The 13803-nt window shown below is 42.0% G+C and overlaps 1 protein-coding gene across 1 annotated transcript in view; it reads left to right on the forward strand.

The window, feature by feature from the left end:
* Positions 1-13803, forward strand: part of kalrna (kalirin RhoGEF kinase a) — a 303497-nt gene that overhangs the window by 269923 nt on the left and 19771 nt on the right. The window contains exons 42-52 of the mRNA XM_056610756.1: positions 376-491; positions 1042-1108; positions 1195-1298; positions 2645-2714; positions 4612-4698; positions 4920-5012; positions 5152-5202; positions 5913-5990; positions 6699-6884; positions 7315-7486; positions 7838-8010. Of these exons, the coding sequence (XP_056466731.1) occupies positions 376-491; positions 1042-1108; positions 1195-1298; positions 2645-2714; positions 4612-4698; positions 4920-5012; positions 5152-5202; positions 5913-5990; positions 6699-6884; positions 7315-7486; positions 7838-8010 (1197 nt within the window). The remainder of the gene's footprint in view (positions 1-375; positions 492-1041; positions 1109-1194; positions 1299-2644; positions 2715-4611; positions 4699-4919; positions 5013-5151; positions 5203-5912; positions 5991-6698; positions 6885-7314; positions 7487-7837; positions 8011-13803) is intronic.

Consider the following 13803-nt stretch of genomic DNA (forward strand, 5'->3'; position numbering starts at 1 on the left):
TCATAGTCCTGTATGTGGTCTCAGTCCTTTTGGTCCTGTTTGTGGTCTCAGTCCTCCTGGTCCTGTATGTGGTCTCAGTAATCCTGGTCCTTTATGTAGTCTCAGTCCTCATAGTCCTGTATGTGGTCTCAGTCCTTTTGGTCCTGTTTGTGGTCTCAGTCATCCTGTTCCTGTATGTGGTCTCAGTCCTCATAGTCCTGTATGTGGTCTCAGTCCTTTTGGTCCTGTATGTGGTCTCAGCCATCCTGTTCCTGTATGTGGTATCAGTCAACCTGGTCCTGTATCTAGTGTCAGTCATCATGGTCCTGTATCTAGTCTCAGTCCTCCTGGTCCTGTATGTAATCTCAGTCCTCCTGGACCTCCCCTGTTCCTCAGAGTCTGGACCCAGGCTCGTACCCGGGTTTCTGCTCCCACGACCCCCCGGACCAGAGCCCCCCGGTCCCCAGGAACCTGGAGGAGGAGCAGCGGGCCAGGGCCCTCAGAGGACGCATGTTAGTACTACTGTTATACTACTAGTACTACTAGTACTACTACATACTGTCATACTCCTAGTACTACCACATACTGTCGTACTCCTAGTACTACTACATAGTGTCATACTCGTCCTAGTACTCCTCCTTGTACTCCTTGTACTACTAATACTACTGTTATACTCCTACTACTACTAATACATACTGTCATACTCCTATTACTACTACATAGTGTCATACTCCTAGTACTACTACATACTGTTATACTCCTAGTACCACTACATATTTTTATAATCCTAGTACTACTACATACTGTTATACGGTATACTCCTCCAATTACTCATAATACTACTGTGATATTCCTAGTACTGCTACATACTACTGTTATACTTCTAGTACTTCTAAATACTGTTATGCTCCTAATACTACTACCTACTGTTATACTCCTAGTACTACTACATACTGTCATACTCCTAGTACTAATACATAATGTGATACAGCTAGGACCACCATATCCTGGTATGTGGTGTTTAACGATCAAAAGGAACTCCTGTCTTCCCCTGGTCTGAAGGTTTGTTCTTAACGAGCTGGTCCAGACAGAGAAGGACTATGTCAAGGACCTGGGGATCGTGGTGGAGGTGAGTGGAGAGACACGCTGTAGGGTGAGGCTGGGCTAACCTCTTTAGCTCTGGATGACCCCTTGACCTATGTGTGTTGACCTCAGGGCTTTATGAAGACCATGGAAGAGACCGTCGTCCCGGAAGACATGAAAGGGAAGGACAAGATGGTCTTCGGGAACATCCACCAGATCTACGACTGGCACAGAGAGTGAGTCCAGACCTGTCCTCAGGTCCACATGTCCTCAGGTCCACATCTGTCCTCAGGTCCACCTCTGTCCTCAGGTCCACATGTCCTCAGTTCCACATGTCCCCAGGTCCACATGTCCCCAGCTCCAGACCTGCCCTCAGGTCCACTTTTACTGAGGTCCAGACCTGTCCTCAGTTCCACATGTCCTCAGGTCCACATCTGTCCTCAGGTCTACATGTCCTCAGGTCCACATCTAGCCTCAGGTCCACATGTCCTCAGGTCCATATATTTACTCTGGTCCACATGTCCTCAGGTCCACATCTCCCCAGGTCCAGACCTGTCCTCAGGTCCACATCTGTCCTCAGGTCCACATGTCCTCAGTTCCAGATCTGTCCTCAGCTCCACATGTCCTCAGGTCCAGGTCGGTCCTCAGGTCCAGGCCTGTCCTTAAGGTCCAGAGCTGTCCTCATGTCCAGATCTGGACGCCCCTTGACCTGGGAGGTATTATTATAAAGGGAATTGTGGATTATGGACCGAATGGGACCGACTGGGACCAACTGGGAATGAGGGTTAGGATGGACCAGCCAGAGCAAGCTTGAGGACTGGATAAATGGTGACACACTGCAGAAGAAGAGACATCGTCACAGCAAGCTGGCGAAGAACGAAGAGCTTCCCTTTAAAGCTGCATCAGGAGAAAAGGGCGGGCATGGTTGTTCAAAAGGACTGACATCAAAGCGAATGTCCAATCAAAATGTTTTGGACTCCGCTGGTGAAATACGCCCTGATCCAACAAGGGTCTTGAACATCTGGTGAGGGATCTGAACCTCATACAGACTGAACTATTGCTATGACCGAGCCAACCTCGGACTCAACAGCAAATCACTTCTGTAGGTTGAGCTGACCGAGCCATCCTCTGACTCTACAGCAAATCACTTCTGTAGGATGAGCTGACCGAGCCGACCTCAGACTCTTCAGCCCATCAAATCTGTACAATGAGCTCATCGAACCAACATCAGACTCTTAAGCCAATCACGTCTGTTGGATGGAGCCACATGACGGCATGATAGGTAAATGCGGGAAGGCTTAGTCAGAGTATCTCTAAACATCTTCTGTGAGGACAGACTGACCGACCCTCGGCCCCTACACTATTCTGTGGCCAATCAAAGCTCCTGTCGAGCAGCTAAGGCTTTTGGACGGTACAATGGAAAGAGAACATCTGGAGATTTGGCAGGAGGTATGAGGTGAATCACTATTGACACACATTTGGAATGCAGCCCTGGTTATACATCTGATTTGACATCCGGTTTCATGAGCGTTCAGACACTGAGCTAAACTTAGGTCTAACAGTGTCTTCCTCTCTCTCTTAGTTTCTTTGTAGGAGAGCTGGAGAAATGTCTGGAGGACCATCAGCTACTGCCCCAGCTCTTCATCAAGCATGTGAGGAGGGTGTGTGTGTGTGTGTGTGTGTGTGTGTGTGTGTGTGTGTGTGTGTGTGTGTGTGTGTGTGTGTCTGGGGGGGTGTGTGTGTGTCTGGGGGTGTGTGTGTGTGTGTCTGGGGGGGTGTGTGTGTGAGGGGGGGAGGGGGGGGTTACTGATGCACCAGGCCGTTTGACCATGGTTGGAGCAGCCTCACTAATGGGTTATGGGAAGTAAAGATGGATTTCCTGATCCCGTTCCTTGATTCAGTTTGCGTCGATCAGTTCGCCAAGAAGAATCGTCCGTTCGTCCGTCCGTTCAGTCGCGTTTCAGGAACGTCTTTAGCGGTGAATCATAGGCTGCACGGTTCTCGGCTCCTCGTTCTCAAGCGGTTGTGCAAACGGTCAACACAACACAGTAAAAAAATGGCAAAAACATATCTGCAATCACCTTGACATTAAATTGACATGTATTGAAGGTAAATAGAAAAGTAGACTACGGCTACATCAGCTAATTTATTGTCTTTATTTATTTATTTATTTTCGCTCTCAGCAAGGGCTACTAAATAAAGAAATAGAGAACCAATATGTCGACAAACATGTTTAAAAGCTTGGCAGAAATATTATATTGATGAAAAGGTTTCAAGTCCCCATTAAGCATACTAGGCTACAGCATAGCCATAATCACTCTGGGCTACAGTCTACTAGCCAAGAACGAGTGACTGACTGAACGAGAACGACAGTAGAGGAATTAATGAGTTTGATTGATTGAAAACTTTGTTCAACAACAATTAACAGAAGTGTTCAAAAGGATTAAAAAACACAATAAAGCCCAAAGGCTTGTTTCCATTGTGGTCCTTTAGATGGGAATGGAGAAATAACACATGGAGTAAAATATAGAGAACAAACACACAGCACATGGACTACAACGTTTAGGAAGAAAGGGGAATCAAATAAATAAAACAAGGGATAAATTCCCAGGCAGACAAGCAGACACACAGACAGTACAATATTCCTAGTACTTCAGGGATCTTTTGATTTTGTTTATGACTTAAATAACCATTTTTTGATAGAAGATTTTAAATGAAAGTAGGAGGAGCTCAACAATTTAAGGTTTAAAGGTAGGCCATTCCACAAGACAGCTGCCGAGTATAGGAAAGAGTACTTTCCCATACAGCTCTTAAAACGGCAGAGCCTGAAATCAGTGGAACTCCCCCTGGTGGAGTAATTTTGTGTCACTAATTTTAGAAAAGTAATGTTGTAGGTACTTGGGTGCCAGGTTATTTCTTATCTTGTAGACTAAGCACAGTTTGAGTTGGGAAACTCTCTGCTCCACTCTGCGCCACCTAAGACTGGAGAAGTGGTCAGGAAGAAGATGTGTTCTGGGATGGAGTTTGAGGACCACTCTGATCTGTTTATTTGGACCGAATTGTAGCTTGTCTTTGAGGCCTTTAGTAGAGCCAGTGTACCGGGATGTACAGGCACAGGAGTCTAAACCAATAGATGGAGCTAGCTAGCTACGAACAAAATTCTGCGTGCAACTGACGTCAGCAGAACCTCAGCCTGGCCTCAGTCAGCTGCGACCCTTACATTGTCAACCATTATCATAATTTTTATCGTACGCTCTCCACCACTCTGCTAACTTAACAGTGAACACAGCGACTAGTCTATTCTGTGGGAGAACAAAAGAATGAACGAGAGGGATGACCGAGAGAGAAGTGAAACAGGGAATCAGGTCTGTTCGTTCTTAAAGAATCGTTCCTTCGAACTGATTTGGTCGCAAACGACCCATCACTAATGGGAAGCAACAGCCCAGTTCACCACTAATTATTTTTGCAGTGTTGTGGAAGTCGTGCATTAGTGACTGCTGCTTGTGTCTGCTGCACATGATGATAAATGTGTGTGTGTGTGTTTTCCAGGCTCGGAGGCTACACATGTACGTGGTGTACTGTCAGAACAAACCCAAGTCAGAGTTTATCGTGGCGGAGTACGATAAATACTTTGATGTAAGCCTGGCGTTGGCCATGGGGGGGATACCAGGAGACTCATGGGAAATCTGAAAACAAACATAACTTGGCAGCTATTTAAGGTGTGTGTGTGTGTGTGTGTGTGTGTGTGTGTGTGTGTGTGTGTGTGTGTGTGTGTGTGTGTGTGTGTGTGTGTGTGTGTGTGTGTGTGTGTGTGTGTGTGTGTGTGTGTGTGTGTGTGTGTGTGTGTGTCTCTACAGGGTATACAGCAGGTCCTCCAGTCCAGATTGTCAATCAGTGATTTTCTCATCAAACCAATTCAGAGAATCACCAAATACCAGCTGCTGCTGAAGGTAATACACATACACAAACACACGCACACACACGCACACACAAACACACACAAACACACTGGTTTGGTGAGTTAAGGACAGCAGTAGTTTCAGGTTGTTCCAGTGGCGTTACTTGGACTGAGTTGTTTTTCTCTTTCAGGACTTCCTGAAGTACAGCTCCAAGGCAGGAATAGACTGTGAACAGATTGAGGTACCGGTTATGAAACCTAGAATGTTCTTTATGTTGTCATACCATATGTTAAATACTGGAGGATTTCACTAGATTTACTAGATGAGGTCATTTTATGACCTCATCTCGAGTGGGGCGGCAAAGGTACTGCAGCGGGTCGTGAAATTATTCTCAGATTATTCTTATTTTTATATATTTCTGAAAAAGACGTTCACATGAATCCATCATATTATTTTTCAAAGATGCATTCAATAACCTATTTAATTCATACAACATTGATCATAGGCTACCCATGAGTCATTGCGGTGAGATCAGTATCCGTCACCATCAATATCACCTCATCATACAAGTGATCGAGTCAGGACCTTTTATTAAAACAAATTGTGAGTTAGGTAGTTATTACCCATAATGCGCCACTTGTGAGCAACAATGGATAGTTTCGCACTATCGTACCTAGCACTAGCCATGCTAAAACTGCTCAACAGGGTCCAACAGCAGCTTTGTCTAGCTCTAAGCTCAAACGCAAACGAAAAATATTCAGAGAATTATCTAATATTTGTATTTCATATCAAAATGTTGAATATTGAAAACTAAATAACAGACCCAAATGGAATACTACCAATATATAATCTCTCTCCTGTTGGATCATTATGTCTCTCTCTCTCTCTCTGTCTGTCCCTGTCCCTGTCTCTCTCTCTGTCCCTGTCTCTTAATGTCTCTCTCTCAAACAGAAAGCAGTGGACCTGATGTCCCAGGTTCCTAAGCTGTGCAACGACATGATGAACCTGGGCCGGCTGCAGGGCTTTGAGGTGGGGATTGATGATATTATACACATATATACATTTTATACATTTAGTTAGTTAGAGTTAGCTAACCTGCTACAGTGTCCATATGGATATACATGGATAGTATATATTAGAGGGTACAAGATGTGTAGATGTGTAAGATGTGTATCAGATATGTATTCCATGTGTATCAGATGTGTATCGATATTTATTCCATGTGTATTAGATGTGTATTTCATGTGTATTAGATGTGTTTTAGATATGTATTCCATGTGTATTAGATGTGTATCAGATGTGTATCGATATTCATTCCATGTGTATTAGATGTGTATTCCATGTGTATTAGATGTGTTTTAGATATGTATCCCATGTATATTAGAAGTGTATTCTATGTGTATTAGATGTGTATCAGATATGTATTCCATATGTATTAGATGTGTATTAGAACACAAAACTTGATTGTTTTGTGTTGCTTTTATCTCTGTATTTCTAATTGTTTAATTCTGTAACTCGTCAACATTGTAAATGAGGATTCTTCCTCAATCGTCTCTGGACATGGAAGAAGAGAGAAGAATACTCAGAAGTATCTTTTAGAAATGTGTTGTGGATACATTTTCAACTGACCAGCCAGGGCAAGCTGCTACAGAATGGATTCAAATGAATATGATATGGGTATTATTATCATGTAAATGTATATTATCTGTATATCATTAAGTTGTTTATGTATTTCAGGGTAAACTGACCAGCCAGGGCAAGCTGCTCCAGCAGGAGACGTTCTTTGTGACAGAGCAGGACGGAGGTGTTCTGTCTCGCTCTAAAGAGAGACGAGTGTTCCTCTTTGAACAGATCGTCATCTTCAGCGAGCTGCTGAGGAAGGGATCCTCGACGCCCGGCTACCAGTTTAAGAAGAGTATCAAGGTACTAATACTGCAATACCAGTACTATATTAATACACACCTGGCTCTCCGTTCAAGAAGAGTATCAAGGTACCAATTCTGCAATACCAATACAATATTAATACACACCTGGCTACCAGTTCAAGAAGAGTATCAAGGTACTAATACTGAAATACCATCACAATATTAACACCCACCTGGCTACCAGTTCAAGAAGAGTATCAAGGTACCAATACTACAATAACACTACTATATTAACACCCACCTGGCTACCAGTTCAAGAAGAGTGTCAATGTACTAATATTGCAATACCATTACTATATTAATACACATCAGTTCAAGAAGAGTATCAAGGTACCAATACTGCAATACCAGGAATATATTAGTACAGACCTGGTTACCAGTTACCAAGAAGAGTAGCAAGGTACTAATGCCTGTGCGGTGGTGTGTAGGTAGCGGTGCTGGGGCTGGACGAGGGGGCGGATAGCGACCCCTGCAGGCTGGTGCTGTGTCACCACGGCTCGGCCGAGCGCTACACGCTGCAGGCTGCCAACACGGAGGTCAAGCAGCTGTGGGTCAAACACATACAGGAAGTCCTGGATGCCCAGAGCAACTTCCTGATCGGTGAGGAAACCATACACACAGGCACGCACAAACAACACACCCATGTGTTTATGTCTTTAGTATTTATATTTAATATATATATCTAATGCAGCTTGGATGAATACTACTATTACTACCGCTATCGCTACTATGACTACATGGCTACGCTATTTTCAACCGCTGAATCTTTCAGGTTATCATTTTAAATAAGTAAAATACTTTATTTAATGTTTTGAATAAAATTATGATTTATTTTGTAAGTGCCCATATAGAAAGCAACAAAACCTTGCCTCACCTGACAGAGGATTGAAGCCCCTTCAGGGATGGGCAATAGAGACCTCCATCCTCCTGACTCATACCTCATATTCTCAGCTCTGCAGTCTCCCATTGAGTACCAGAAGGAGCGAGGAGCCGGCAGCAGGACCTCCTCTCTCAACAGGAACCACTCCTCCTTCCACGACTCAAAGACCCAGACCCCCTCCCAGCCGCGCCCTGCATCCTCCCTGGGCCTCGGCGAGGAGGAACGCCCCCCCGCTGGCTCCATGGTGAGAACCTGATCCGTCCATAAATATAACCAAATAGATACATAGATAGAACCAGATAGATGCATAGATAGAACCTGATACATACGTATAACTAGATAGATACATGGATATCACCACTGTCCTCATCCAACTTCACTGGCTCCCAGTACACTACCGCATCCAATACAAAACCCTGCTCCTGCCCGGTCATTCAGCTGTTCAGCACCCAGGCTCTGGAACTCCCTCCCCCCACACATAAAACAGTCAGACACCATTACAACCTTCAAGTCACAACTCAAAACTCACCTGTTCAAACTCGCACACAACGTCTAACTGATCACTGTCTTGATTGTTTGTTAACCCTAACCCTTGTTTTGTTTTGTTTTTGTTGTTTTTCCACAATGTCTTGTTTTAAAAACGATTTATGATGATTTTATGCTCTGTAAGGTGACCTTGGGTGCCTTGAAAGGCGCCTCTAAATTAAATGTATTATTATTATTATTATTATTATATAACCAGATAGATACATACATATAACCAGATACATAGCTATACATATAACCAGATAGATACATTGTTAGAACAAGATAGATACATAGATAGAACCCGATATGAAGTGGCAAACCCTTTGTTCGCTCTATTTGTTCCTGTGGCAGAGATAGTCCGACACACATTTCTTGGGAAGCACGCACAGAGAGTGTTTAACTTTGTGTTGATTCATTTATTAAGCCATAACTCCGGTTGACTTTCCAGGAAATAACGAAACATAACTGTTTTTGCGGCCAAAACAGGGTTCTTAGTATCGTACAAAAAATGACTTTTCAATGTAAAATAATATGTTACCTAATGGGTAACCCTTCCTTTTACAGTCCCCTAATTACTAGGTATTTACCCGGTACATGCATGGTAAATTATAGTGTATTACTGGGTAATTACCACTGGTAATAAGAAGGTAAAAACAGAGGTAGTTACCCGGTAAATACATGGTAAATCATAGTGTATTACTGGGTAATTACCACTGGTAATAAGGTTAATACAGAGGTAGTTACCCGGTAAATACATGGTAAATCATAGTGTATTACTGGGTAATTACCACTCGTAATAAGAAGGTAAATACAGAGGAATTATCCGGTAAATTATAGTGTATTACTGTGTAATTACCACTGGTATTAAGAAGGTAAATACAGAGGAATTACAGCTGATGTACCAAGTAAAACCTCCACTATTACCCATCAACTCAACTAAGTAGCGTGTAGTTGTAACTGTTTTAGATTGGTAATAACTCCGATATTGTGTACTTCCTAGGAAATTAGGCAACCAATTCTTAGAAAAACCTATTATCCAAGGTTTATGCTGGTAACAGCCCAAATTTAATGATGTACTATCTAGAAATTAGCATAGTACTTTCCAATAAAATACTTTTTCTTAGTTATTATTCATAGCTACACCCATTTAGAAAGGGTTTATTCAATTTACCACGATGGAATTACTTACCTGGTAACAACCTCTGCAGGAAGTTTTCCTCTAGTGTCATGGTACATCTTCTTAAATACTGGGTACGAAGCCGTTTGTTTCCATGGTATTACCAGGTTCTTACCATATCATTTATAATAGATACATTCCATTGTCCATGCAGTCAACACAAACTTGTACCATGTACGTTCTGCGACGTTACCAAGTAAAACACGACAATTTACCCAGTAATTAAGCTGAAACTGTACTGTAAAAGGAAGCCTCGTTTGTTTCCATGGTATTACCAGGTTCTTACCATATAATTTGTAATACATTATTCCCTTTTCCATGCAGTCAACACAAACTTGTACCATGTACGTTCTGCGACGTTACCAAGTAAAACACACCAATTTACCCAGTAATTAAGCTGAAACTGTACTGTAAAAGGAAGCCTCGTTTGTTTCCATGGTATTACCAGGTTCTTACCATATAATTTGTAATACATAATTCCCTTTTCCATGCAGTCAACAAACTTGTACCATGTACGTTCTGCGACGTTACCAAGTAAAACACGACAATTTACCCAGTAATTAAGCTGAAACTGTACTGTAAAAGGAAGCCTCGTTTGTTTCCATGGTATTACCAGGTTCTTACCATATAATTTGTAATACATTATTCCCTTTTCCATGCAGTCAACACAAACTTGTACCATGTACGTTCTGCGACGTTACCAAGTAAAACACACCAATTTACCCAGTAATTAAGCTGAAACTGTACTGTAAAAGGAAGCCTCGTTTGTTTCCATGGTATTACCAGGTTCTTACCATATAATTTGTAATACATAATTCCCTTTTCCATGCAGTCAACACAAACTTGTACCATGTACGTTCTGCGACGTTACCAAGTAAAACACACCAATTTATCCAGTAATTAAGCTGAAACTGTACTGTAAAAGGAAGCCTCGTTTGTTTCCATGGTATTACCAGGTTCTTACCATATAATTTGTAATACATAATTCCCTTTTCCATGCAGTCAACACAAACTTGTACCATGTACGTTCTGCGACGTTACCAAGTAAAACACGACAATTTACCCAGTAATTAAGCTGAAACTGTACTGTAAAAGGAAGCCTTGTTTGTTTCCATGGTATTACCAGGTTCTTACCATATTATTTGTAATACATTATTCCCTTTTCCATGCAGTCAACACAAACTTGTACCATGTACGTTCTGCGACGTTACCAAGGAAAAACACACCAATTTACCCAGTAATTAAGCTGAAACTGTACTGTAAAAGGAAGCCTCGTTTGTTTCCATGGTATTACCAGGTTCTTACCATATAATTTGTAATACATTATTCCCTTTTCCATGCAGTCAACACAAACTTGTACCATGTACGTTCTGCGACGTTACCAAGTAAAACACGACAATTTACCCAGTAATTAAGCTGAAACTGTACTGTAAAAGGAAGCCTCGTTTGTTTCCATGGTATTACCAGGCTCTTACCATATAAGTTGTAACTGGTTATTCCCTTTTCCATGCAATCAACACAAACCATATATGTTCTGCAACATCGTTCACCAGTAGTTAAGCACTTTAATTGTTATTATAAAACCCCAAACCACTGTTGATGAAAGACATATTAAAATTAAACAAAATCAAGGGCTTATCTTTCAAACAAATGCATATCTCACAAACAGGCACTGAACACTGAAGAAATAGGCCAAAAAAAAGAGCCGTCCACATCAACTCAATTTAGATGTTACTGATGGTGTTTTCATAAAACACATGACAGTGTTATGGCAAGTGACCACAAGGAAGACTGCTTCAACCTCTACAATTTGAATAAGTGGTGAATGCCATGCAGCAGTCTGCCTATGGGAGCATCTTTGTGGTCATTCGCAAACCCATGAGTCCACTCGATGAATGAGAGATGACTCTTTAGTGTCTTCTCTGTGAGGTATCCCTGCAGTCTCCAGATCTGGGATTTGAAGGCTGACCAAGACCTGACCAGGTACCTCCAAATCTCCCCTTCAAGAATCAGAAGACAAGAAAATAAACATTAGGACTGTCAATTAATGAACATTTCTAGAACATGTAGAACTCAAAGATTATTTTGTTTATCAGTTAAGAAAGGATGCTGGTCCTCTGGCCATTGTGTTTGGTCATATTGAAAAGAGAAAAAGGCATAGCCATAAATACAGTTAATAGGACGGGAGGGGACAGGCCGTTAGCTCCGGTTAGCCCTTTAGCATCGAGCTAGCGGAGCTTGTCATTCAAATAACTCGGACATGTTGTCTAAAACCTATAACACCCAATTTATTAAAATATCCGGATTTAATCGGGCTCTCTCCCATAAGTACAGTCAATAGGACGGGAAGAGACAGGCTCTGTTAGCCCTGGTTAGCGCGATGCTAAAGAGCAGCTCTACCGGAGCATGCCACCTCAACAGGTGCAAGTTAGCCTCCGGTTTGATATTCGCCGGATATTCGGTTTACCACCCAATCGGATTCATCAACATAAGTGCAATACATTACGGGCTTAGTATGTTGAGGACGGTTTAGGACACCGTATCGCGAAAAATCACAAACACATGTTGTCGCCATCAATGTCTGTGCAACAACGTCATTTACGTTCTGGCTGCTACCTGTTTTAGGGACCGTCAACAAATTACACTCACCGACTGTTGGCATAGACGTTACCATGGAATTGTTTCAGGAAATGAATCACACAAATATATTGCAATATAGTTAATCATAATGCCGTTAATAGTTTCATATTCAACAAAAATCGACCAAACTATATTTGAAATTATTAATTGCATCCCGTTTAACAATAATGCAATATATTAGCAAAGTTACCTGCAGTAAGTAGCAGCCCACCATTGGCAACTACTACTACAATCAGGTGACAAAATGTATTTTTTTGTGATTTTTATGTTATTTTATATGATTTATTTCCAGAAACAATTCCATGGTAACGTCTCTGCCACCAGTCGGTGAGTGTAACTTGTTGACGGTCCCCAAAACAGGTAGCAGCCAGAGAACGTAAATGACGTAGTTGCACAGACATCGATGGCGACAACATGTGTTTGTGATTTTTCGCGATACGGTGTCCTAAACCTTCCTCAACATACTAAGCCCGTAATGTATTGCACTTATGTTGATGAATCCGATTGGGTGGTACACCGAGTATCCGGCGAATATCAAACCGGAGGCTAACTTGCACCTGTTGAGGTGGCATGCTCTGGTAGAGCTGCTCTTTAGCATCGCGCTAACCGGGGCTAACAGAGCCTGTCTCTTCCCGTCCTATTAACTGTACTTATGGGAGAGAGCCCGATTAAATCCGGATATTTTAATAAATTGGGTGCTATAGGTTTTAAACAACATGTCCGAGTTATTTGAATGACAGAAGCTCCGCTAGCTCGATGCTAAAGGGCTAACCGGAGCTAACTGCCTGTCCCCTCCCGTCCTATTAACTGTATTTATGGCTATGCCTTTTTCTCTTTTCAATATGACCAAACACAATGGCCAGAGGACCAGCATCCTTTCTTAACTGATAAACAAAATAATCCTTGACTTCTACATGTTCTAGAAATGTTCATTAATTGACAGTCCTAATGTTTATTATCTTGTCTTCTGATTCTTGAAGGGGAGATTTGGAGGTACCTGGTCAGGTCTTGGTCAGCCTTCAAATCCCAGATATGGAGACTGCAGGGATACCTCACAGAGAAGACACTAAAGAGTCATCTCTCATTCATCGAGTGGACTCATTGGTTTGCGAATGACCACGAAGATGCTCCCATAGGCAGATTGCTGCATGGCATTCACCACTTATTCAAATTGTAGAGGTTGAAGCAGTCTTCCTTGTGGTCACTTACCATAACACTGTCATGTGTTTTATGAAAACACCATCAGTAACATTTAAATTGAGTTGATGTGGACGGCTCTTTTGTTTGTCCGATTTCTTCAGTGTTCAGTGCCTGTTTGTGAGATATGCATTGTTTGAAAGATAAGCCTTTGATTTTGTTTAATTTTAATATGTCTTTCATCAACAGTGGTTTGGGGTTTTATAACAACAATTAAAGTGCTTAACTACTGGTGAACGATGTTGCAGAACATATATGGTTTGTGTTGATTGCATGGAAAAGGGAATAACCAGTTACAACTTGTATGGTAAGAGCCTGGTAATACCATGGAAACAAACAAGGCTTCCTTTTACAGTACAGTTTCAGCTTAATTACTGGGTAAATTGTCGTGTTTTACTTGGTAACGTCGCAGAACGTACATGGTACAAGTTTGTGTTGACTGCATGGAAAAGGGAATAATGTATTACAAATTATATGGTAAGAACCTGGTAATAC

Source organism: Gadus chalcogrammus, chromosome 16, assembly GCF_026213295.1.
Source record: "Gadus chalcogrammus isolate NIFS_2021 chromosome 16, NIFS_Gcha_1.0, whole genome shotgun sequence".
Lineage (NCBI taxonomy): Eukaryota > Metazoa > Chordata > Actinopteri > Gadiformes > Gadidae > Gadus > Gadus chalcogrammus.